The sequence below is a fragment of the Phascolarctos cinereus genome, unplaced genomic scaffold, assembly GCF_003287225.1.
Source record: "Phascolarctos cinereus isolate Bilbo 61053 unplaced genomic scaffold, phaCin_HiC Scaffold_7;HRSCAF=346, whole genome shotgun sequence".
Lineage (NCBI taxonomy): Eukaryota > Metazoa > Chordata > Mammalia > Diprotodontia > Phascolarctidae > Phascolarctos > Phascolarctos cinereus.
The window spans coordinates 20,992,353-21,018,276 of NW_027556180.1; the positions used below are offsets into that span (position 1 = coordinate 20,992,353).

Genomic DNA, 25,924 nt, shown 5'->3' on the forward strand with positions numbered 1-25,924 from the left:
GCCTCGCCCAGGGCCTCCAGCCCAATATTCAGATCCTCTTAGCACGCCAATACTGACTTTCCAAAGCTGTCACCTTCCTCTGTTTCCTGGGTTCCCTCTTCTCAGCTGGCTCTTGAGAAAGGCATGCCTTGGGCCTCTCCAGAAAGGCCCACCACCCTCTTAGGTTCAAAGGTTTTATTTTTTTTAAATCCATTACTATAAGGAATTCATAGCATGGAAACCTCTTCCACCCTAAGGCCTGTCAAGTCCCCTGCAGTCCTAGAAGTCTAAGGGCACTGTGAGGTGAAATCAGACCAGACACAGGACTCGTACAACCAAGTCTTCCTGACTATGGCACCGGGCAAACATACTGGGCATGATCAGAGATGGGAAGAGGAAAGCTTTTACAAAGTGAAATGGAATTAGAGGACAAAGTCCTACTAGTCCTAGGCCAGCCACAGGACAGGAAAAACTGTCTCTACTTGAAGAACTTCCCACTCCTTTCTCAAGCCTCCCTTCACAATCTGGCTTCATTGAAATTGTTCTCTTCAAGGTCACCAATGATCTCTGAATTGATCTATCCTAGGACTTTTACTTTGGGCCTTAATCTTTTGGACCTGGATGGCCCTCTCCTCATTCCCCCCGGGACTCTGTCTCCTCCCTCCTCGCGACACACTCGGCCCTTGGTCTCCTTGGCAGGACCGTGATCCATGTCCCACCCTGATGTGGAGGCTCTGGCCTGAGGACTCCTCTTTTCTCTGTGCCATCTCTCCATGGCCTCATCAGCTCCCATGGGGTAAACCATCACCTCTATGCAGGTGTATACAACACTGAGTATGTCAGATTTTACAGGATGTAGGTCATTTTGCCACATTGTTTTTTCCCGTTTGCTATTCTTTGTAACAAGGAGGGCTACGTAGGAGGGATATACTGGGAAATACTGGTGATGGAAAAGCAAAAGAGAACAATCAAAATTTGTTTTAAATATTTTAAAAGCGTGCGATTACACACCAGACATATTAGCTCCTATTTTTCTCCCTGAATTATGAGACTAGCTCAAGCTATATTATTTCCTATCAATTTCATTTCTACACTATCTCACCAATTGACCCCCTCCCCCTTTGAACCTCAACAATTATAAGAGCCTCCTCACAGCTCTTCCCACCTCTACTCCTACCCCACTGCTCAAATCCACCTTTCACCACTGCCAGAAAAATCTTTCTAAGAACTAGATCAGGTCATTTCACTTTTCTGTTCCCTACTGCCTCTCGAATAGAGTTCAAATTTCTTTGCTTGACATTCAATGCCCTTCACATCTTGGTGCCACCCCATATTTCCATATCCTTATTATGCCCCTGCATGTACTTTACACTTCAGCCAAACTGGATAAACCTCTGAAACTCCCCCTCCCTTCAAAGCATAAACTACTTCCATATTATCACAAACTGTTTCCTCTGTCTACAATGCTCTTTCTCCATGACTGCCTGTTAAATTCCAGGGCTCTCTTCTCTTCTCCCTCTAGAATACTTCACTTGGTGATCTCATCCGCTTCATTTTTCACCATCACCTCTATGCACATAACTGTCAAGACACACTTCCCAAGCCCTCACCTCTCTCTCCTGCTCTCCTCTCCTGTCTCCAAATGGACATCCAGGAGCCAAACTCGACTTGTCGCCACCTGAACTCATTACATTTCCCCTCGGCCCTCTCTCTCTTCCTAACTTGCCTGTTACTGTCAAGGGTACAAGCATCCTCCTAGTGATCCAGGCTCACAGCCCAGGCATCCTCCTCAGCCTCTACATTCAATCAGCCTCTTGGAATCACTGCCACCATCCACTACCTTCACTCCTTACACATGTTGCTGAATGAAGGGAAGAAAAGCACACAACCACCCTGACTGGGTTCACTACAGGTTTATGCTGCACATCACCTGGGCCCTCACCACTACTAGGTGATCCTGCTACACCTACCTTATCAGCTCACCAAGCAGCCCACTCACCACAGGGGCTCTTCCAAACTTTGTCTTCCTTCCTCAAATGTACCGGCTCTCCCTCACCCTCTCAGCTGAGAACTCTGGTCCCCCTCCTCCTCTCTAACTCCTCTTACTCACATGCCTTCTGCCATGATCTCGTCCTTTACCACTGTCTCACTTGATGAGGCTGCCAAGGCAAAAGTGATCCCATTCTATCCTGTCTTCCCTAGGCAATGCCCCCTCCATCATGCCCCACGCTCTCATTTCTCTTCAATCCTTCCTCATCCAGTGGCTGCTTCTCTACTGCCTACAAACACACCCATGTCTTTCCTATCCTCAAAAACACCTTCACTTGATCCACCCATCCCCTGACATTGTCTCAAGAAGGCCATCTCGAGTTGCTGTCTCTGCTCCTTCTCCTCTCACTTTCCTCTTACTCTCTCCAGTCTGGCTTCTGACCAGATCATTCCACTGAAAAGATTCTCTGCAAAGTTACCAATGAGAAGCCCAATGGCCATTTCTCCCTCCTCACCCTTCTTGGCCTCTCTGCAATCTCCGACGCCATTGCTCACCCTCTTCTCCCTGCCACTCTTCTTTCTAGGTTTTCAGGACACCCCTCTCTCCCGGTTCTCCTCCTGCCTCTCTGACCGCTCCTCCTTGACCTCCTTGGCCAGATCTGCACCCCGGCATCATCCTCTAACTGTGCTGTCTCCCAGGACTTGATTCGGGGCCTGCTTCACTTTTCCCTCTGTCCTATCTCACCCGCTGATTTCATCAGCTCCCATGGATTCAATCAGCATTGCTATACTGAGAATTCTCAAATCTGCTTATCCAGCCCTAACATCTCTGCTGACTTCAAGTCTCACATCCCCAAGTGCATGTCAGACATCTCAAACGTATGGCCTGAAGACATCTTACATTCACCATGACCAAAATGGAAGTCCCTAACTTTCCCCTTAAACTCTCCCCTCTTCCAATTTCCCTATTAGAAAAGGCACTACCATCCTCCCAGGCTCACAACCTAGGTGTCATCCTCAGTTCCTCATTCTTACCACCCATATCCAATCTGTGGCCAAGGCCCATCATCTGTGTAATACCTCTAAAATATGCCCCCTTTTCTCCTATGATTCTGTCATCACCATATATAGTCTCTCATTTCCTTGTGCCTGAACCTGTGGCCTTGAAGTCACCTGTGGCCCTCTAGGTCCTCAAGTGTGGCCCTATGACTGAACCCAAACCTCACAGAACAAATACCCTTAATAATTAAAAAAAAAAAAAGCTCAACAGGCTCTACCATAGGTCGGGCATAAATAGTTCATGTGAACATTTGGGGTGGAGTCTCTAGGTCTGTACATCTCACATTTCTTTTGAGCTACTTCAATTCTGCTTTGCTCACGGAGCACAGCACCTTCTTTGATGCAGGCACACACCATGCTGGGTGGTCCTATGCCAGACTCTCCTGTGTCTCCCAGTTGATTCCAAAGTTCTTCAGAAAGACCTCGAGAGTGTCCTTGTTGAATAGCTTCTTCTGACCTCCATGTGAGCAGTTGCCCCATGTGAGTTCTCTGTAAAATAGTCCTTTAGGCAAACAGACATTTGCAATTTGAACAGTGTGGCCAGCCCCTCAGAGTTGTGCTCTCTGCAGCAGAGTTTGAATGTGTGTGCCAGGCAGTAGGCTTAGGTTCCAGGGATAAACAGGAATCACAGTTGCCACCTTCCACAGACTCATGCTTTCCCAGGAGGCAAGACATGCCCATCTGCCTTGATACAGAATAATTCCCACCCCAGTGACTGTGAGAGGAGAGCACTGGCAGCTGGGGGGGGATCACGAAAGGCATCATGGGCAGGATGGCCTTTGAGGCAGGGACTCTGAAGAAAAGAAGGCAGGAGGACTGCCAATACAAAGACAAAAATCCAGGAGAGCAAAGGAAGGCCAGCTTGGCTAGACCACAAAGTATGTGTAATGAGGGCTCTGAAGGTCAAAAAGGAGTTTATATTTGATCCCAGAGGTCACAGGAAGCCACAGGAAGAGTTTACTGAGTAGGGGCTGACTTGGTCAGACCTGTTTATGCTTTAGGAAAATCCTTTGAGCAGCTGTGTGTATATATTTTATAAAAGACCAGAGTATTTTTAGTATTTTTGTAAAACATGTACAAGACAACAGGCTCAGTGAGAATCTACAAGACTTCCCTGGACTGTAAGGAGACCACTGCTTGTTTGGTTAAAAAGAGTCTGGCTGCAATGTCATACTCAGTGTTGGGAGATATCTTCATTATTACCTGTGTTACACGACACTTATCAACAAACTTAAGAAGAAAACTATTAGGACACGGCCCCTCGTCCTTGAATTCAAAGAGTTTGCCATCCAGTAGACGTAGGCATGACAGCAACTGAAATCTCTAAGCACGTGAAATAAACTGTCTTACTTTTGTGACTGCAAAGTTAATTATGAAAAGAACCTTTTTAGAACAAGATTGAAATCCTTTAGCAACAATTAATCAGTAAAAAAAAAAAATCACCTCCTGATTTTCCTTTTCCTCACAGGGAAACTCTGCTCCAAGTAGACTGGACTCATCACAGAGAAACCTGACTGAACACATAGGCAAACATAAAAAAGCTGCCCTGGTGAGAAGGTCAGATCACTGTGGTCAAGAGGTCACTGCTTTAGAGCAACATTCAAGCCCGTGTGGCACTCTCAGCCCACTGAGAGCCGGGACTCCCTCTCCAGAAGCAGCCCAAGCTCAGATGACAAACAGCATGATCATATGGTAAGGTCTCTGTGCCTGTGTCTTTCTTCAAGGACAGCAAAGATCACAGACCTAGTGCCAGAAGGGACCTCAGACACAGCCATCTATTCCAATCCTTCCGTTTTACAGATGACAAAACTGAGGCCCAAAGAGTCCCTACCCAAGGTTACCCAGGTAGGGAGTGTCAGGGGTAGGATCTGAGGCTAGGTCCTTGGACCCCAGAGCCTTTGCTTGAACCACTGTGCCCCACTGCCCCTTGTGTTCTAAGGTGGCAATTCTACCATAGTTCACAAGAAACTGAAGGGGTGCAATGGTCAATGAGCCACATCGGGTGGTGGAGAGGGAATGCACAATGCAAGCATTCGGTTCATGTGGAAGACCATCAGAGATGGGCTGGCCTGGGCCACGTGACCAAGAGGAGGCTGTTCATTCCTTCCATCTCCACTGATTAAGGGCTAGAGAAGAGACAAGATGAACACAAACGGCATGTGCAGGATCCATACGAAGAGGACAGGAGATTGGGGGACACGGGCAGCCAGACACCCGGGTGATGGAAACATCATAATGCCTGTCTTCAAGGCGCTTACACTCTCATGGGGGGGGGTAAAGGCAGCATGGCTTGGCAATGGTGGCTACAAAGGCCATGGAGGCCTAGTTCTAGGCCAGGTAAGTTAGAAGAAAGCTCACCCATGGGAGCCCAGGATGGTTCCAGGGGCAGAGCCCCAGGAAGAGAGGACAAGGATGGCCAGAGTGTGGGCTGCATGGTTTGGAAAGGTCATGAGGAGCTGACTGGGCAGATGGGGGATGGGTGGCATGAAGGGCTCAAGGAAAGGTGGCATGGAGCACCAATTAGGGAGGAAGAGAAGGAATAGGAATAGAAAATCCACTGGGTTGGGGTTGCCCTGCAGGCCTGGGGAGACTGGAGAACAGAAATCCCTAGTAGAGTCAGTAAGCTGTTTGTGACTCCCCCCACTCCACCCCCAACCCATGCCATTCAGCTGCTGGTCAATACAACTAAAGAGTCAGTCGTTCAATAAACACTTATTAAGTACCTAAGTGCTGGGGATACTAAAGAAAAAAAAAAAAAAACCAGAGCCTGCCCTCCAGGAGCTCACAATCCAGTGGGGGAGATAAGAGGAGCAGAGAGTGGGTGGGACGCAGCCAGGCATGAGCAGCAAAGGGACAAGGGGGCAAAGGAGGCGAGGCCAGAGGATAGCCCGGAGCTAGCCCAGATCTGGAAGGAAGCAAGGAGAGTACAGTGAGAGCAGCAGTGATGACAGCCTGGGAAAGAAAGCAGGGGTTATGGCTGGAGGTCAAGGTACAGCTGAAGGACTATACAAATAAAAGAATTAAGGCTACTGAATGTGTCATTCAAAAAATGGGATGAGCTGAAGCAAATACCCTAAAAGAAAATGAAAATGGTTCTGAATTATCTTTTTCATCAGCTTTTGCATCCCTAGTGACAGCTGCTTCAATATTTCAGGGATATCTGATTTTGTTCATGTGAACGCTCTCTTTATCAACACTTAGCAGCCCCTGGTTACCTCAAGAGTCGTCTGTGGGCCGTAAATTCATCACACTGCAGACAGCCTGGTCACGTGACTCTGCCCGAGCCAAGATACATTCGTCCTTGGCCAGAACACAGTGAGTCAATGACTAGGCCCATGACTGATCCCTTTCCAGAATGGCGGGATATGCCAAAACTTGTGCATCACTGGCATGCTCTTGTCCTTCGAGAAACCAGTCAGCTCCCTGACACAAGAAGGCCACAGCAAAGGAATTCCACAGACTGGCTACAGCACTTTTGCAATCATTAAAAATTTCTAGGTAGGATTCACTACAAAAGCATGGACAAGAATCACACAGCGGAAGAAAGTGCAAAGGGTGCAAAACACATGCTGGCCGAGGGACTGGCAACAGAACCTTCAGTCTCCGAGTATCCACAGTGACCAAGTCTCAAAGGTTTTACTTACTACATGCTTTCCACAGGGAAGGTTGCATTTCAAGGGAATGGTTTGCCAAAGCAAAAAATTGGAAAATCACTTTTCTAGAGCATTTAAATAGAATAACAAAGCAACAAATATTTCTTGAACACTTAGCACAAGGTACTATGGGAAGGCCAAAGAAGTGAGCCACGTTAATTCTGCCCACAAATCAGTCAGTCTACAAGCACATATTAAATGATAAACACGTTCAAGGCACTGGGAAAAGCCCCAGAGAAAAGGAGAAAGGCAAAACAGTCCCTGCCTTTAAGAAGCTTATATTCTAATGGTGTAGACAATATGCAAACAATTGTGTATGTGCAAAATACATGCAAGACAAACCGGAGGTGACTTTGGAGCCACTGATATTGAGAAGGGACCAGGAAAGGCCTCCCATAGTGGGTGGGATTTAAGCAAGGGAAGCCAGGAGGCAGAAAGAAGCAAAAAGATCATTCCAGGTCAGGGTACAGCCAGTGAAAAAGCACAGTAGAGAGACAGGGTGTGGTGTGTGAGGAACTGTGGGAAGGCGCAGGGGAGGAAAGCAGACGAGGGCTAGAGAGGGGGAAAAACAGCCAGCTTGTGAAGGGCTTTAAAAGCCAAACACAATCCAGGTACACACACAGCACCTGGAAGATTTCAGCATCCTAGATGCGAAATACCAAGCTGCCTATTCACTATTATTAAAGAAAACCCCCAATTTAGCCCAGGATTTTGTTCCTATAGGGGCACTATGGATCAGGGAGCTCCTGACCACTTCAGGAAGCACCCCAACTATAAGGAGTGTCCCACTAGCAAGGAGAACCCTTCCCATGGAGCCAGCTGTGTGCCCCCAGGTGGTGCCAGGGCCGAGGGTGGCGTCCTGATGATTCAATGTCTGCAGCTCAGAAGGGACAGCTGACACCCCTCCGTGTGGTCTGTAAGAGCCAGCAGTGAAATGTCTACTCCTCTTGCCCTTTTTCTTTGTAACACTCTCTTTCTCTTGGAGAGGGTCACCCCCTGTCCACTCCAGACTGGAGGGCACTTAAAGGTGTGGGGAGGAGATCTTTTTGCCCCCATTCCTCCAACCCTGGGATCCAAGAAAGGCAGCTCACAAAGGGAGTGCATGGCTAACAGCCCATGCCTGTCTAGGCAAGCCTAAGCCCAAAGCTGCTCAGCCTCTAGTTCCTGGATGCCTCTTCCTGCCTCCTTTCTTTTCTGAGCACACAGGAGAGGCTAGAGATCCTGAGAATGGATGTTTCCAGTCTTGAGGGTTAGCCCCATAACAATTCTGAGCTCTAGAGCCCATGAGCTGAGCGCAGCTGCCCTAAGAAGGTTTTCTAAACAGAGAGGAGAATTTGAATCAGGAGTCTCCAACCCACAGATGAAGAACGAAAGCCACTCAGTGTGTGGTCGGAGCTGGGCACCTGCCAACATTCCACAGCACTGATGTGAACTGTTCACATGGTTTAAATCAAGGTGAATGGGTCCTATCTGTTGAGTCCCAAGGGGTCTTTACCTTCCAGAGAGTCTAATGAATGTGACAGGGGCATAAGCTACTGGATGTGATCCACAGCTGGTCCAGCTAGCATTCAGAAACCTGTGCTGTGCAGGCCGGCGAGTGACCTGGCCACACAATCACTGGGGAGAGAGGCAAAGGCAGGAAGTGTGCAGCACGCAGAGCCAGAGTGGCAGGGCCTTGCCGACAGCATCCAGCAAAGGAACCCTAGGAACTGCTGACTGTACTTGCGAACTAACTCAGTGATGCTGCTGAAGAACATGCCTGCCTGCCCGCCCGCCTGCACAGCCCGGATTTCTGAACAACCCATGGACCAGTTGTGTCAAGATCTCGATTGTCTGGGAAGCCCCCCGCTCACGCACTCTGTGCTCAGGTTAGTATCAGAATTGGCTTACATTTTCTAAGTCAAACAAAGGGCAGCAAATAAGCAACTAAAACAACGTCTTCTGGAGATAACTCTATGACTTTGGGATTGTCGCTATTGCTGTTTCATGATCTCTGTATTACTGCTTCCTTTCACAGGTAGTTGTAATTAAGAAGCAACTCTACCTGGTTTTTTCCATTACCCATTATTTTGGATCAACACGTCACTGTGGATAATCAAAAGTTCATAAAAAATGAGACAGGATGAAGGTCACTTAAATTTTGCAAAGTAAGACATACTCTGAATCTTACCTACAATGTTTTTACTATGCCTAACCATTTTTGACCATTGAACTTCAAAAACTTCTGCAGAATCATTTCACAAAAAGACTTCTAACAGGACTTGTAAGTTTCAAGCAAAAATTATAGATGCTCATGGCATTTGAATGAAGCTGGTAGGAAACTGGGGGGTAGATTATAAAGGGAATGAAAAAAAGAATTAAGGGTTTTTTTTTTATCAGATCAAACTAAGCTGTTAATGTACAAGATTGTTGCCTTCTGTTAAAATTCTTATAGAACTTTTCTACTGTACAATTTAAAAAATAAGATGGTTGGCTGGTTGTAAAACTTACCCTGCTGAGCTAAAATAGATCTTAACATCCCACTCTTTGACCAAATTTTCACTTGTCCATCTTCACCGACTGTAAAAAATTATGATTCAGTTACTGATAATCTCCAATTTTTAAAAGAAAATTTTGGTAGTCTTAAATAAACACATTAATCAAAGATGCTACAAAAATGAATGATTCCTTTTCTAAAATTCAGGCACCATTGCTTTTGCAGAATTTCTTTAAAAAGAATTTAAAAATGCATTTTATCTAAAATACATTTCATAATAGATATTTCATTTTGTGACCACAAGCAAGGCACTTTCTCAGTGTTCTAGGCAACTATCTTAAGACTATGAGTTGTAGGGAAGGTGCCAACCACAACTGTTTTGAGGGTTCAGGTGCAATCTCTATTCTAAATTTCATAACTAGACTTTCATTCATTAAAAAAAAATCTCAGAATAAGTCTAAATAAATACACATTAAAAGAACATTTACAATAGTCACAAATTAATCTCTAAATAATAAAAAAATCAGTAGCACACATTAGAAGAAAAGACTTTAAAACACAAATAAGGAAACAATTAATCCCTACAGTAATATACTGAATTAAGTGCACAAAGATGACTTCTTCTCTTTTCTCTTTTTATCTATTGTCAACATGACTGTTATGACTTTACTTCATTGTTTTGGGGCTTAGGGTTGTCATTAAAAGGAAGGGGTCATTCCGGTGCGAAGGGCACTTCTAGAAATTACTTAATGGAGAGACAAAAAAAAATTAAATAAAACTTATTTTTGAAAATACATATATTTGGGTGAGACAACTTACCTGTAATCAATGCTGTTCCTTCATAATTCCATCTCCCTGCAAGTACGGCTCCACAATGAGCTTCTACACTTTTTTCCACTCTTCCTAATTTCGAGATCAGGTGAAATTTCCCTGAACAAGAAGTTGTATTTCAGAAATTCTTTATTTATGAAATTAACACATTGTTATGATATGATTCTTCTATCTGACATGATTTAATAGACATAGTCAATTCTGAATTATGCTGAGCAAATCTTTAATTCCAAACTTCTTCCTATATCACGCAGAATTTACTGGGGTTACATTCCCTCGCCATCAGTTGATATACGATTATGGAAATCAAAGTAATTTTGATATTAGTTTAAGCCAAGTATAATTAAGAAGGTAATAGCCCTGCAAAAACAGAGGGGTTCAGTACTAGCATAACTATCAGCACAATAACATCAATAGCAAAAACAAAAGCCAGGGCGGTTTGTTTCGCCGCTGGTCAGCCGCTGCAGCGAGGAAATTTTCAGCCTCTCTGGGCAGCCCATCAGGCTCCTAGACGGCTCTAGAGATGGCTATTAGGCTTCTCCTGGTGACAGCCCTCAATCTGCCCCTTTGCAGCCTGCACCTCTTGCTCCTGAACCTGAGGCCGAACAGAGCCAAACAGAACCTCCTCTTTAGGATGGCCCTTCAAACACTTAGACACAGCTCTCATTAACAATCCCACTGGGTCTTCTTTTTTCTAAGCTAAATAGACTCAGTTCCTTCAAGCAATCCTCACATGGCATAGACTTAAGAACCTCCTCCATCCATCACAGCTGCCCTCCTCTGGAAACTATACCCAGCTAAGAGAGTGAAAGGGAGGAGGAAGAGGAGGAGGGAGATCTCATTAGATTCAGCCCAATACCCTAGCCTGTTAATACTCTCTTAGACTCTGACTCGCATCCCTCCCATCCTTGTATCATCTAAAAATCTGATGAGCATTACCATCTTTTCCTTAATTCAAGTCATTGATAACAACATTAAACAGCCCTGGGACAAGGACAGATCCCTGGAAGACACCAATGGAGACCTCGTGGCATGCTGACAATGAACCATTAATAACGCCTTCTGTGATGTTGTGAAAGAGAAATGAATAAGCACTGACAAAAGAGGGGACAAAAGTTTCTCTCTGAATGGCGATGGTTCAGGCACATAGTCAGACCACTGACTGCCAGAACAAAGATCAAAATCAATATTAAACTAAAAGAATTAACATTTGAAGACACATTATACAACTCACGCCTTAAAAAAAAAACAAAACATACAACTCAGGCAACTCTACCTTGGCCCAAGTAATCTGCTGATAGCAAATAAGGAAAAGGGGTAAAAATGAGAGTACAGAAACAACCTCAGTTATTCAACACTGGATCCCTGCCAAGTAGAGTGCTATAGCATTGAGTACTAACCGGTTTGTAGGACCTTCCAAAAAAGGAAGATGAGAAGTCATAAGCGCTGTCTCACACACACACACACACACACACACACACACACACACACACACACACACACACAAAACACTGAAAAAAGCTGAGTCCAAATAAGTAAAATCATCTGGAGAGTATTTAAGGCCGATACTGGGAGAACAATAAATGGATGGGGAAAAAAGCCACAAAGATTTTTATAACAATGGACTCTCCTACAGACTGAAGGCATTTGGAGATCCTGTCCAGCTCCTGATGCACCCCTCTGCGATCCTACAAGCGGGAATGTGTCTTCACTTGCTCTGGAAACTCTCCCACAACTACTGCCTCCAACTCACGTGTAATTCCCCATTCAGTTCCAGGACAGTACCAGCACAGTTTGAGGCTGGGGGCTCAGCAGAGGGGCAGTGATGAATTAGAAAAAACACAGAGGAAAGTCAGGACAAAGACAAGGTAGTGGCCTAACAGAGCTCCCAGAGACCGTTGAGATCAGCATCATCTGAACAAGCCTGCAGCCTCTGGAAGTAAATATCCTGAAGAAAAACATTCCCTTGAACATATAAACATTATGAGCCTCATCCCTTCAGAGTCCTGTTAGTTTCAACTTACGATGAATCTTACGAACACCTGACAAAAGAAAACAGGCTCTCGTGACGGCTGTAATTGATGGCGTCAAGGCCGCAGACGGGGGAATTCCGTGACTCGTGTGTTCATAATCAAACCCAATAACGCATATCCCTGTAGTGAGCTGGGCCACCATTCAAGAGGAAGCCAGGTCTTTAGATACTGTGCTGGGGCAATGTGGTGATGGGATGAAAGAATGCAGATTGTGAGAAAGGCTGAGAATTTCAAAGGCCAAGACGATTCACATCATATCTGAGATACCTGCAAAACTCATGTGGAGGAGTAAAAGATTTAGAATCTCAAGGGAAATGACAACTTTTAAAAGCAGACAATAAAGGAGGGACAGCACTTCCAAACATCAAATTTTCCTAGAAACAGTTACCAAACTATTTGATTCTGGCTAAAAAACGGAAAAAATAGCCCAGAAGAGACTAGATAAGTTTGGATAACAAATAGGTAAATTCCACAAGTGAGTATCCAATATGCCTATGAACATAAAATTACTTGGGGATGAACTCCTTATTTAATAAGAATTGCTAGCAAAACAAGAAAGTATTTAACAAGAGTTAAGTTTAGGAGGCGGAGCCAAGATGGCAGAGTGAAAGCAGTGACTTGCTTGAGCTGTCCCCCAAAACCCTCCAAATACTCATTAAAAAAATGGCTCTAAGCAAATTCTGAAGCAGCAGAACCCACAAAAAACAGAGTGAAACAAATTTCCAGCCCAAGACAACCTGGATGATTGATCAGAAAGGTGTATCACGCTCAGACAGCTATGGAGGTTTCCAGACTCCTCAATCCACTAATGCCAAAGACAACTTAGAAGGTCAGTGGGAAAAGTCTGTTTCTGTCGGTGCTGAGAAAGGAACACGGGGTTTCAGCTCCATTCCCCAAGAGCGTGGCCCTGGGGGGTGGGGGGGGCCAGCTGCTTCCCAAACTTCCAGCCCACAGACTGAGGGGGAATCCAGTGGCTGATCAGGGAGGGATTGCAGGGATCTCTTTGCCAGTGCTGAGGCAGAAATCTCTTGCTTTGCCCATGTTTGGATCCGGGTCACAGTTCTGGGCAGTGGTGCTGGGGCAAGGAGGAGGTCTGCCGTGGTGGAGCTTGCCGTGGCGGTGGAGAGGAACCCCTCCTCGCAGTTACAGGGCAGAAAGGAGTACGTAATTGGCCGGGATCATGAGCAAGCAGAGCAAAAAGAGTCAGATGATATTATCTTACTTTGGTGACAAAGAAGATCAAAATATACAACCAGAAGAAGACAACAAAGTCAAAGCTCCTACATCCAAAGCCTCCAAGAAAAATATGAATCAGTCCCAGGCCTTGGAACAGCTCAAAAGGGATTTTGAGAAGCAAGTAAGGGAAGCAGAGGAAAAACTGGGAAGAGAAATGAGAGTGATGCAAGAAAATCATGAAAAACAAGTCAACAGCTTGCTAAAGGAGAGCCAAAAAAATACTGAAGAAAATAACACCTTAAAAAAATAGCCTAACCCAAATGGCAAAAGAGGTCCAAAAAGCCAATGAGGAGAAAAATGCCAAAAAGCAAAATTGGCCAAATGGAAAAGGAAGTCCAAAAGATTACTGAAGAAAATACTCCCTTAAAAATTAGAACAGAGCAATTGGAAGCTAGTGACTTTATGAGAAATCAAGACACTGTAAAACAAATCCAAAAGAATGAAAAATTAGAAAACAATGTGAAATATCTCATTGGAAAAACAACTGACCTGGAAAATAGATCCAGGAGAGAGAATTTAAAAATTATTGGACTATCTGAAAGCCATGATAAAAAAAAGAGCCTAGACATCATCTTTCAAGAAATTATCAAGGAAAACTGCCCTGATATTTAGAACCAGAGGGCAAAATAGAAATTGAAAGAATCCACAGATCTCCTCCTGAAAGAGATCCCCAAAGGAAAACTCCTAGGAATATTATAGCCAAATTCCAGAGTTCCCAGGTCAAGGAGAAAATATTACAAGCTGCCAGAAGGAAACAATTCAAGTACTGTGGAAACACAATCAGGATAACACAAGATTTAGCAGCTTCTACATTAAAGGACCGCAGGGCATGGAATATAATATTCCAGAGGGCAAAGGAGATAGGATTACAACCAAGAATCACCTACCCAGCAAAACTGAGTATAATCCTTCAGGGGAAAAAATGGTCATTCAGTGAAATAGAGGACTTTCAAGCATTCCTGATGAAAAGACCAGAGCTAAATAGAAAATTTGACTTTCAAATACAGGACTCAAGTGGAACATGAAGAGGTAAACAGGAAAGAGAAATCATAAGAGACTTATTAAGATTGAACTGTTTACATTCCTGCATGGAAAGATGATATTTATAACTCATGAGACCTTTGTCAGTATTAGGGTAGTTGGAGGAAAAAATTATATGTATGTATAGATAGATAGATAGATAGAGGGCACAGGGTGAGTTGAAGATTAAGGGGTCATATCTGGAGAATAAAATTAAGGGATGAGGGAAGATTATACTTGGAGAAGAAGAAAGGGAGATGTAGAATGGGGTAAATTATCTCACAAAAAAAAAAAAACAACCAGAAAAAAAAGTCTCTTACAGTGGAGGGGAAATGGGGGAAGGTCAGAGGGAATGAGTGAATCTTATTCTCACAGGATTTGGCTTAAGGAGGGAATAACATACACATTCAATTGGGTATGGAAATCTGTCTTACCCTACAGGAAAATAGGGGGAGAAGGGGACAAGAGAGCAGGGGAAGCATAGAGAGGAGGGCAGATTAGGAAAGGAAGTAATCAGAAGGAAATAGTTCTGAGGAGGGACAGGTCAAAAGAAAGAATAGAATAAATGGGAGGGCAGGATAGGATTAAGGGAAATAGAGTTAGTTTTTCACAACATGTCTACTATGGAAGTGTTCTGCATAACTGTACATGTACAACCTATATTGAGTTGCTTGCCTTTTCAATGAGGGTGGGTGGGGAGGGAGGAAAGGAGAAAATTTGGAACCTAAAGTTTTAAAAACATATGTTTAAAAAAAAGTTTTCACATGCAACTGGGAAATAAGAAATACAGGAAATGGGGTACAGAAGTCTATCCTGCCCTACAGGAAAATAGATGGGGAAGGGGATAAGAGAAGGGGAGAGAGATAGAAGAGAGGACAGACTAGGGGAAGAGATATTCAGAATGCATGCCATCTTGGGATGGGGAGAGGGTGAGATGGGGTGAAAATTTGGAACTCAAAAACTTGTGGAAGTGAATGTTGAAAACTAAAAATAAATAAATTTACATTAAACACACACACACACACACACACACACACAAAGAATTAAGTTTAAATCAACACCTTAGACCATATACTATAAGCTCAAAATGGATACATAATCTGATCATCAACAATCATATCATAAAAATATTAAAAGAGAATCAAATGAAGTACTTTCCACAGCTACGGATAGGGAGCATTCTTAACCATACAAGGGGCAGAGACAGCCAAAAAATGTAGAACAGATAACATGGTTAGCTAACAGAACCCCAAAAGCTACGTAGTGAAAGGACATGAACAAACACTTATAAACAAAAAACTGCCAACTATTAAACTTTATAAGATTATTCCAAATTAATTAGTAAGACAAAATGCAAATCAAAACAACTCTTGAGATTTTACTTCACACCCAGGAAACTGTCAAGGTCTCCGAAACATAGAAGTCCATACTTGAAGAGCTGTGGAAACAGGTAAGAAACTGACTAAAACGTTTCTACCCTTCCAGTGCTGATGAAGGAGTACCTTTGTCCAGGACAACAACAGAAAGGCTCCACCTGTGTGGAGATATTTACCACAAAACATTTGTAGCAAAGAAATGGAAACAAAGTAGAGAGCCATAAATCAGGGGGTGGCTAGGCAAATACTGATACATAAGTGTAGTAGAATCTAATGTAAGAAACAATGAGTATAACAGAAAGACGTCTGAAAAGACTGGCATGGACTCATGCAAAACAAAGTAAGCAGAAAAAGCACATTTTACACAAGGACTACAACTCCAAGGAAAGAACAGCAAACACTGGGAAATAATGATGACCCCGGCCCCAAAGGGAAAATAAGAGAATGCACCCCCCTCCTTCCTTTGCAGAGATGGAACAAAGCAGAGGTTGTAAGATTTGTTGGAAGTAGGCTTAGCTCTACCTAACTGCTTTTTTTTTTATTTTTCTATTTAATTCTTTGTTGTTGGGATGGCTCTTTGGGTGAAGAAAAAGGGATAGGTTGAGAAAGGATGGTGCAGCTAGGTGGTGCGATGGATAGAGCCCCAACCTTGGAATCAGGAGGACCTGAGTTCAAATCCAGCCTCAGACACTTGACACTTACTAGCTGTGTGACCCTGGGCAAGTGACTTAACCCTGACTGCCTCACCAAAGGAAAAAAAAAAGCAAAGAGAAAAGAGAAAAATGAAGGTGACATAAAAACAAAAGATATTGACTTTTTTTAGTTGAAAGGAAAAATGCAAAAATTACTTAAGGTTTACATGGCTTCAGTAAGAAAGGCCTAATGCAGAGGAGACCTGTTTGTTTTAAAGAAAGAGGCAGCAATAAAAGGAGCCCTCTCAGTGAAGGTTACTGAAAGCTTAAGTAAAGGAACACAAGGAAACAAGAAAAGCCAACTAAAAAATAAAAAGGAAAGGTGTGACGTTAACCAAAAATAATTGCCCCTAAACCTTTCAAATTTCTTCTTAAAATGTTAGCTTTATTATGGAACAAACTGCCAAAGAAACAAAAAATGAACTAAGTCCCTTCAAGAGAGAACTTAGCACAGTCTGAAAGTTAATAACTAAATGGAATAATGTATATAAAATGTTTTGCAAACCTTAAAACTCTCTATAAATGTCAGCTATTATTAGCTATAATTAATAACTAATAATTAAAACAACTAAATGACAGATTTTCAGGGTTAAGTTAGACATAAATGAAAAGATCAGCTTCAGGGCGGAAACCTCAATTTTTAAAAAATAGTAAATGTCAATGAGCCATAATATCTTCCTTTTTTATTGTGGGTTGTTTGTTTTGGTTTGGTTTGGTTTTTTTCTGGGGGTGGGGGGTGGGGTGGTTTGGAGAGCTTTTAATCCCAATATAAAAAGTTAATTACATATCTGGCTCATTTCCAGATAAATATAATTTAAGAAAATTAAACAAAACTTCAGCCTATCCATGCCAATTTTCTATTTTTTTTAGCCCATTCATCGACTTATTCAATTTACTAAAAAGCAGGTAAAGTCCCTATTTTGTTACACAGATTTATGGGCTCCTGGATTAAAGACACTCAGATTATGCTATGCTATACTGAAATATTCATTTAATGAGCAAATTTACTTTTCATGAGCCCAGAAATCGAAAGTTTTTCATGGTTGTATACCAAATGAAGTTTAAAAGCAAATTAGTATATTTATTCAACTAGTATTTACTGAATGCCTGTGTTAGGTATTTTGTAGAAGCACAAAAGAATCTGACCATTTCAGTTGGGGAGATAAGATATACATCTATGAAAGTTTAATGAAATTACAAAAGAGGCCAAAATTCTAACTTCAAATATAAATTTGATTAATTGCCATAAAAAAAGAACAAAGGATTCCAATGGATTAAAGAAAAAATACCACATGACACTAAGTTGCTTTCAGAAAACATACAATACACATATAGATTTTAAATGAGAAGTATTAAAATTCACTGTTTCAGATGATTCCATAAAATCAGGAGGACTCAAGATGAAGTTTGACACAGCTTAAACCACATTTGAAGGCAGTAAGAGGAAATAAATGAATTTTAGCATATTTTAAGATACGCTTGATAATTTTTTTAAAAATCAATATTAAAAACCCACATGGTTAATGGCATGGCAATAGAATTCATAAAGGAAAAGTTTAAAAAGAATTAGATGGGAAAACCGTAATAGTGGGAGATTTGACTAGTCACCAATGGAGTATCGTATGTATTGTATTCTCCCCTCCTAATTGGCAACAATAGGATAAACTGAAATAAATCTATCCTGAAATAGGCATCTACTATCCTAGAGAGTTTGCTTAAACAGAATAGTCTGATAAGATTAAACACAGAAAAAACCTTATCCCCCTGGAGCAAACCTGATCTTTAGCAATTCCTTAGATCCCAAGGGTAATATACTTCTTGATCCCATTACTATTCCACAACCTCCCAAATAAGGAAAATGACCATTCGGTCTCCCTTGAGGGGCTATTTCAGTAGCCTTGAAATATTGCCCTAAATTAATGGGGGGGGGGATGAAAAGGACAGTGGCCTCGCTGTACTAGATCTAAAACTATATCATAAAGCAGCCATCATCAAAACTATTTGGTACTGGCTAAGGCTAAGAAACACAGTGATGGATCAGTGAAATAGACTAGGTACACAAGACATAGTAGAATATGACTACAGTAATCTACTGGCTGATAAACCCATAGAGTCTAGCTTCTGGGATAAGAGCTCACTATTTGACAAAAACTGCTGGGAAAACCGGAAATCGTATGACAGAAACTAGGTACAGACCAACATCTCACACCACATATCAGAATAGGGTCAAAATGGGTACGTGATTTAGACATAAAGGTTGACACCATAAGCAAATTAGGAGAGCAAGGAAAGAATTTATGACCAAACAAGAGAGAGAGAGCATTACAAAATGCAAAAAGCTAATTCCATATATTACTCTTTTTCATTCTTTCCATATCTGGAAGATAGATACACTAATGCCCCATTAGTGGATTGGTTCCACCATTCTAGAAAGCAATCTAGAATGATGCAAAGAAAGTGACTAAAATGTCCACACCCTACGATTCAAAGATTCTATTATTGATTATATACTCCAAGAAGGGCAATCATAAAAGAAAGTTCTATATAGCAAAATTATGCTAGCCACACTTTATAGCGGCAAGTAATGGGACACAAGGTAGATGTCCATCAACTGGGGGAAAGCTAAACAAGTCAATCTGTGGCACATGAAAATGATAGATTCTTATCATGCTATAAGAAACGATGAACATGACAAATTCAAAGCACAAGAATACCAATTGGCACTGACACCCTGTGAGATAACCAGGTAAACAACACAGCTAATGACCAGACTCTGTTTAAAAAAAAAAAACTAGAACAATGTGAAATTACAGTGTTCAAGTGTAGCCCTAAAAGAGAAATGCAGAGGAGGGAGACTGTGACAACAGCAAAGATGTCAAACTTCTTTTGTTTGGTTTGTTAGGTTTTTGCTAAACTTGTTTTTTTTTCTTTTCTTTTTTTATACTTTGTATACTTTGTACAATGTTCTCTGGAAGGGTGAAGGAGAAAGTTACTTGGGCAAATGTAGGTGACACAAAAACAAAATGTCAATAAAAATTTATTTTTAAAAAGTAATCATGACATGTAGGAGTAAGGCTGCCAACTTGGTTTCTTTGTATTTAAGCTTGAAATGAATTTTCTGCCATCTTGCCCTATGCCTACTTCTGCAGTAAAGTCATTAAGGACTAAAGTATAGGCTGACATGGTCACAGTTTAGAGGATCTTAAGAGAAATCCTATGAGGAATTCTGAATCTCTCCATTCTCTGCAATAGATGCAGGCGTATGAACTGCAATTATCTTCACCATAATATTTTTTCTCACGCTCCCATTCCTAGATAGATCCTAATATCCACTGAAGAGTTTTCTATTGCCTGTAGGTATGACATGAAACCAATTCTGACAATTCTTTGGTTTTCTTCTCCAAAGAGAACCTTAGGGCCAAGCCTTTTACTTAGCTAAAAACTTTCTTTTGTCTCTGAATTTCATTATAATAAGAAGTAAAGATTAAAATTTGATTAAAATGCAATAAAAATAGTAATTAACGTGGGAAATCTGATCAAAAGACAGAGGCCTAAATGGAGACCAAAAAAATTCACTGAATTTTTCAGTTAAAGGTCAAATTAGAGAAACAATAAAACACTACATTAAAGATAGCAATATAAATACAACATCAAAATTTATAGGATGTGACCAAAGCAGTACTCAGGCAAATTTATATCCCTATAACATTATATTAATAATAGAGAAAGAGAGAACATTAATGAGTTGAGTTTAAAGTCTAAAAAAAGTACACTGTGTAATACAACAATTACAAAAAAAAAACTATCTGGTCCCGAATTTTTTAAAAAAGATGAGGGGAACGGATTAGACAACTCCGAACTAAAACCAAAAGCATGTAATGGGCAATTATTCAAAAAAAAATGGGAAATTCATTTTCAATAAAAATTACTGGGAAAATTAGATATCAGTTTGGAGGAAAACACGATTAAATCCTTATCTCACACCATATTACCATATTAAATTACAAAGGTATCACTGACCTAAGTATTCAAGATCATTTTCTTAAAAACAGAAGATTATGGAATGATATATCTTTAACAACTTGTGGAAAGGTAAAAATTCCTACCTATTCCACAAAGAACTTACAGGAGACAAAAAGTGAATTTGATTATGGGAGGGGACCTTTGTACCACAAAAAGCAATAACATACAAACCAACATCTCACACAATATACCCCAATAAGCTCAAAAGGGATATAAGACCTAGATATAAAAGGACACATAAACAAACTGTATAAGAAAGGAAAGATATACTTTTCACAAGTATATGAGTAGTGGAAAGTTCTTGACTAAACAAGGAAGAGAGACGATTACAGGAGATAAGATGGATAATTTTAATTATACAAATGAAGTTTTTATACAAACACAATCAATGCAGTTAGAATTTGATAAGAAACAGGTTAACTAGGAAAAAATATTTTCAGCAAATTTCTTCAATAAAAGACTAAAATTCAAAATGCATAAAGAACTGATACAAATACATAAGAACGAGAACCATTCCCAATAGGTAAATGGTCCAAGGATTTGATCAGGCAATCCTTAAGACATACCATCTCTCAGCTCCTGGCATCCTACCCGACTGCTTCCCCATGCCTCCCTAATCTCCTTGGCTTCCTTTCTGTCCCAACAAAAAAACCCACGGAAGCCTTCACAACCCCTCATCATTCTGGCCCTTTTCCTCTATTAATTGTCTATTTAACCCGAATACAGCTTGTTTGTATACATTTGTTTGCCAGTTGTGTCCCCCATTAGATGGTAAGCTCCCTGAAGGCAGAGACTGTCTTATCTCTTTTTGTATTCCCAGTATTCACACAATGGCTGGCTGAGAGTAGACACTTAATAAAGGTTTACTCATTAACTGACTGATGTTGAAGCCACAGGATCAATCTTTCCATTCATCTGAATCTTGAGTGTCTAGCAGGTATCATCCTGGAAGAAGTTATTATTGCAGCTTCATTTTCTTCATTTTGCATCAATGGCTCTGCTTGGTTTTTGACTCCACATAAGGATCTCCTGAAATGACCAAGCAGATGTACTTGGCTTTGACACTTCACACCTTCACAGTTCCCTCTGATGCCTCTCTCCTGGGATTGGGGGCCTGAGGGGCGGAATCATAAGCTCCTCCCGCAGTCTCCTACTCTTCATCTTCCATCAGCAGCTCTGTTTGGTTACAGCTCCACACATCATGCCTCTGTTCCAATACCTCCCAGCTCTCACACCTTCTCACCACCCGGCTCTCCTCCCCTTTTCAGATTCCTCTGGGTATTGTCTCCCCCACCACTGGACTGTAAGCTCCTTGACAGCAGAGGTTGTCTTTTTCTTACTTGTATCTCCAGCACTTAGCACAGTGTCTGGCACACAGCAGGCACTTTATTGAATAGAATGGAATGGAAAAGAAGAAATTCAAGCAATCAACAACTACACGAAAAAATGCTCTACATCACTAATAGCAAGAGAAATATAAATTAAAACAATTCTTAAGTCCTACCTCACACCAGTTGAAGTAACATGGAATCTTGTGACCCTACTATGTGGGAGGGGGTAGCCTGCTTTATTGGCTGCCTTCATCTTTAAAACTGCAGAGACAGGGCAACTAGGTGGTGCAGTGGATAGAGCATCAGCTCTGGAGTCAGGAGGACCTGAGTTCAAATCCAACCTCAGACACTTGACACTTACTAGCTGTGTGATCCTGGGCAAGTCACTTAACCTCATTGCCTAATCAAAATAATAATAATAAAGCTGCAGAGACTAAGCCAATCAGGGTTTTTTGGCTCTGCTCTTTTTTGCAACTCTTATGTGCTGCATCCAGAGGGTGGCAATCCCAGTTCACTCAACAGCAAAGACTCCACGAACTGAACTAATGAGAGAGGAAGGACTCTCCTTCCCTACTCTATCTCTCTTTCTTTTGCAAGGTAATGAGGGTTAACTGACTTGCCCAGGGTCCTACAGCTAGTAAGTGTCAAGTGTCTGAGGTCGGATTTGAATTCAGGTCCTCCTAACTCCAGGGCCGATGCTCTATCCACTGCACCACCTAGCTGCCCCCCTACTCTATCTCTTTTATCTTCTCTCTAAGAAATAGGCCTCAGATGTTTCTGTTTGGTTATCTGTCCCTCCCAGATCCAGTGACCTCAGAGCCAGGATTGCAGGTAGGGAGGTGTGGCCCTCCAGCCTAGCAGGGAAGCCCTGAGGAGCCAGGATACCTGGGCATCAAACCTCCAGGTCTGTGGTGATCACCTACAGCACCTGATACTAAGGAGGACGACAACCCAGGACAGAAACAAACACCGCCCAGACCCATTTCTCAGAGTCAGGGTTAAAGAAAGGGAGCATGGCAGAGAGAGGCCATCCTGCATCATCAGCTCAGTTCTCGGCCTCCTCTCTACAGCTGCTCCAGGACAGGCACCCTCTGCCAGCAGGAGGAAAGAGCAACCACAGCAGGCTCCCTGCGCCCGTGGGACAGAACACAGACCTCCGTGTTACCCAAACTGGGCATCCCCAGAGGAGACACCCCCAGAGAACGAGGACTCACATGCAGAAATCATTTATAGCAACACTTTTTGTTGTGAAAGCAATGGAGAAAAAGTGAGCAGCTGAATGAAATACAGTCTGGGAACAAGAGGGAAAGTTATTACTACTCCCTAAGAGAGACAAACTAGGGTCCAGTCAGAGAAACCCGAGCAGATTTGCCTGAACTGATGCAGAGCAAAGTGAGCAGAACCAAGAGAACAATTTATACAAAGACCACAATGATGTGAAAATCTGACCAATGCCTACTCAGGACTCCAGAAGGCTGATGATGAAGTCAGGCAGAGAGCTGGCACAGAGCCTGTAGGTCCAGAATGAAACACACATTTTCAGACACAACCATTGTGAATTTCCTTTATTTGGCTCTACTTATTTGTTATAAGGGAAGGTCATTTTTCTTTTGAAGGGGATGAGGGTTTGACTAGGAGATAGTGATAGAAATGCAAAAAAAAGAGTATCAATCAAACACTTAAAAATGTGCATGAGTGAGCAAAAGGAAGTTTACAAGGGGTCAAAGATGAACAGGCTGTCGTCAGTACTACTGGGTTTCAATTCAATATGTGCTTAAAAACTGGGAGTTTACTCAGTGACCCAAAAAGTCAGAACCAGTGCCTGGATCCATAGAGCGACTGTATTTTTATCGACCAAATTGAGTGAAAGGATGTGTCCCTTAGTTTATGAGAGGCCAGATCAAGAGAGGACTGGTTCCTTTCTCCTTACCATCACCTAATGGAATTAGTTTTGGGGGGTAAATAGCACTTCTCCTAAGGTTTATCCTGATATTAACATTGATCCCTTTGTTTGGTATTTCTAAAAATCCCAACTGAAACTCCGTGCTTGTGTGATTTTATCAATGCTTTGGAATTCCTTCATTTTTTGTTTCTCTATTACTATAAAATGTGAGTTGGAAAGTACTTGGAAAGGACTGTTTCTCCAAATTAGGAGGAGAAATTCTATTAGTTAGAAAGCTTTCTCACCAAGTAGCTCGTACACTGACGAATCTGACAGATTTAGCTAAAACAAGTCTATGGTGCCTTTCATTATCTGCCTCTTACTTCATGGAACTGATTAGATCAACTAGGCCTCAGGGGAAACCGACTGCCCTTCTCTGCACATTGCTTCTCCTCTCTCCAGCTACCAACACAGAAGGCAGCAGGACGTAGGAGAGAGGGCACTGAACTGGGTCAAAAGAGGCTAGCCTCCACCACCCTCTAGTTGTGGAAGTTCAGACCAATCACTTCAGCTGCCCTGAGCCCTCTGGACAGCCTCACCCGCGGCTCAGCTGTCCCATCTACCTTGTAACTAGTCCACCCACCTCCAGGTTTTTTTCTCGACACTGGCCAACACATCTATCAATGGTCTAGCGCTATGAAAATGTCAGGCACTATGAGTTTCATAACTTGGAGGAATTTCTTAATTTTCTTGTTTTTTTATTCCTCGACTCTCCCTAATTTTGCTGCTCTGGAGCCCTTTTCTCTGTGCTCTCCCAGTGAAGCTCCCCAGACCAGGGGGTGGTTCTAAAGCCCTCCCAGCTGGTCACAGATTGACTGTTCTGCACATAGCCAGCCATTCATTTCTAAGCTATCTATCCGTACTTTTCCTTGGAACTACTTTAGGATATATTTTTTTATTCTGAAATCCAAGTAATTCTAATCTGAGTGGGAAAAAGTTATACATGTGTACAATGTTCTGTGTACAATGTTTTTCTAATTTAAAAAAAATTAGAATCGGTTACAAGAGGGTTTTTGAAACATAACATGAAGCTGGATAGTCTGGGCATTTTCTTGAAGCCATACAAGAACCCTAACAAAAATACTAAGTCTTTATTGTATAAACTCAAGATCATGAATGTGGTTAAATCTCATAAATGTCCAAAATGACATTTGCAACCCTGAATCTTGTTTTCTATCTGTAACTGTCCCCTCCAGCAGCTTCCCTTTCCACGCACACAGTAGCGCTTCCATATCCGTCATGTCATGTGACCCTCACAACAATTCTACCAATAAAGAAGCATTTCTCTGGTGACTGCTATTGCTGGCACCAAGCCAATGCCGGGAATCCAAGGGTAAAGCCTTTGACACGATTCCTGCCCTCCAGGAGACTGCTCTCTAGCAGGAGAGGTAGAGGAGCTAAGTGACTTACCAGACAGCACAAGTGCTCTGAACCATGAAGGGCCTGCCTTCTACTTGGCCTATGGACCTCCCACAACAGGCTCAGGGCAAGCAGATGCCTAGTGAAGTCAGTTAAGTTACTCGTAGGCAACCAGATAATACAAGGCAAAAGAAATGATACCGTTTCCTAGATTATTAGGACTGGCCACGTGGACTGGCTACAGTCACCACCAGATGAGCAACTTTCCACTCGAATCTTCAGCACACAGCCAGTAACACTGAATGCATAACTGCACCTGGCAGCTTAGCTCCAATGGATATTACAAGCCACAGCACAGCATACTTTCCACCTGAGTATGAACAGAGCATTCTTCTTGTTTGTGCCAACAACCATAGCTCGAGTTACAAAAGAAATAATATACAAATCCTAAAATTAATACACAAAAATTAGATAAAATACACAATACCTAGATGTTAGACTTAATGACAGTTTACTGAATTATATTAACAATAAGCTTGCATGTCAATTGTTACTTTCGAGCTAACAGCATTAAGTCAGAAGTGCTGCCAATAATAGATAGCATTAATAACCAGATAAATATATTAATATATTAATCGGTACATGAACTTGAAAATTTACAAAGCACTCTACACATCTTATCTTATTTGATCTTCACAACTGCTCTGTGAGGTAGATGCCCATTTTACATATGAGGAAACAAAAGCTCACAACCTCAAAATGGCTTGATTTTTAGGAATATACTTTAAGTAGTCAAGGTCTGCTTGGAGTACAAAAAAAAAAAAAGGCTAACCACTCCTTAAAAGACTCCCCACAAAATAACACATGGAAATCAACTGAAAAACATGGAGAAGCTTTCAGCATTGCAGCCCGGTATATCAGAAAT

General features: G+C 42.0%; 1 protein-coding gene across 9 annotated transcripts in view; it reads right to left on the bottom strand.

Annotated features, from left to right (window-relative positions):
* The window catches only part of IFT80 (intraflagellar transport 80), a 122,909-nt gene that overhangs the window by 80,961 nt on the left and 16,024 nt on the right, over nucleotides 1-25,924 (bottom strand). For all 9 annotated transcript variants that reach the window (XM_078147247.1, XM_078147245.1, XM_078147244.1 and 6 more), the window contains 2 exons: nucleotides 9,976-10,086; nucleotides 9,171-9,239 (listed from right to left, as the gene is read on the bottom strand). In XM_078147247.1, coding sequence (XP_078003373.1) covers nucleotides 9,171-9,239; nucleotides 9,976-10,086 — 180 coding nt within the window. The remainder of the gene's footprint in view (nucleotides 1-9,170; nucleotides 9,240-9,975; nucleotides 10,087-25,924) is intronic.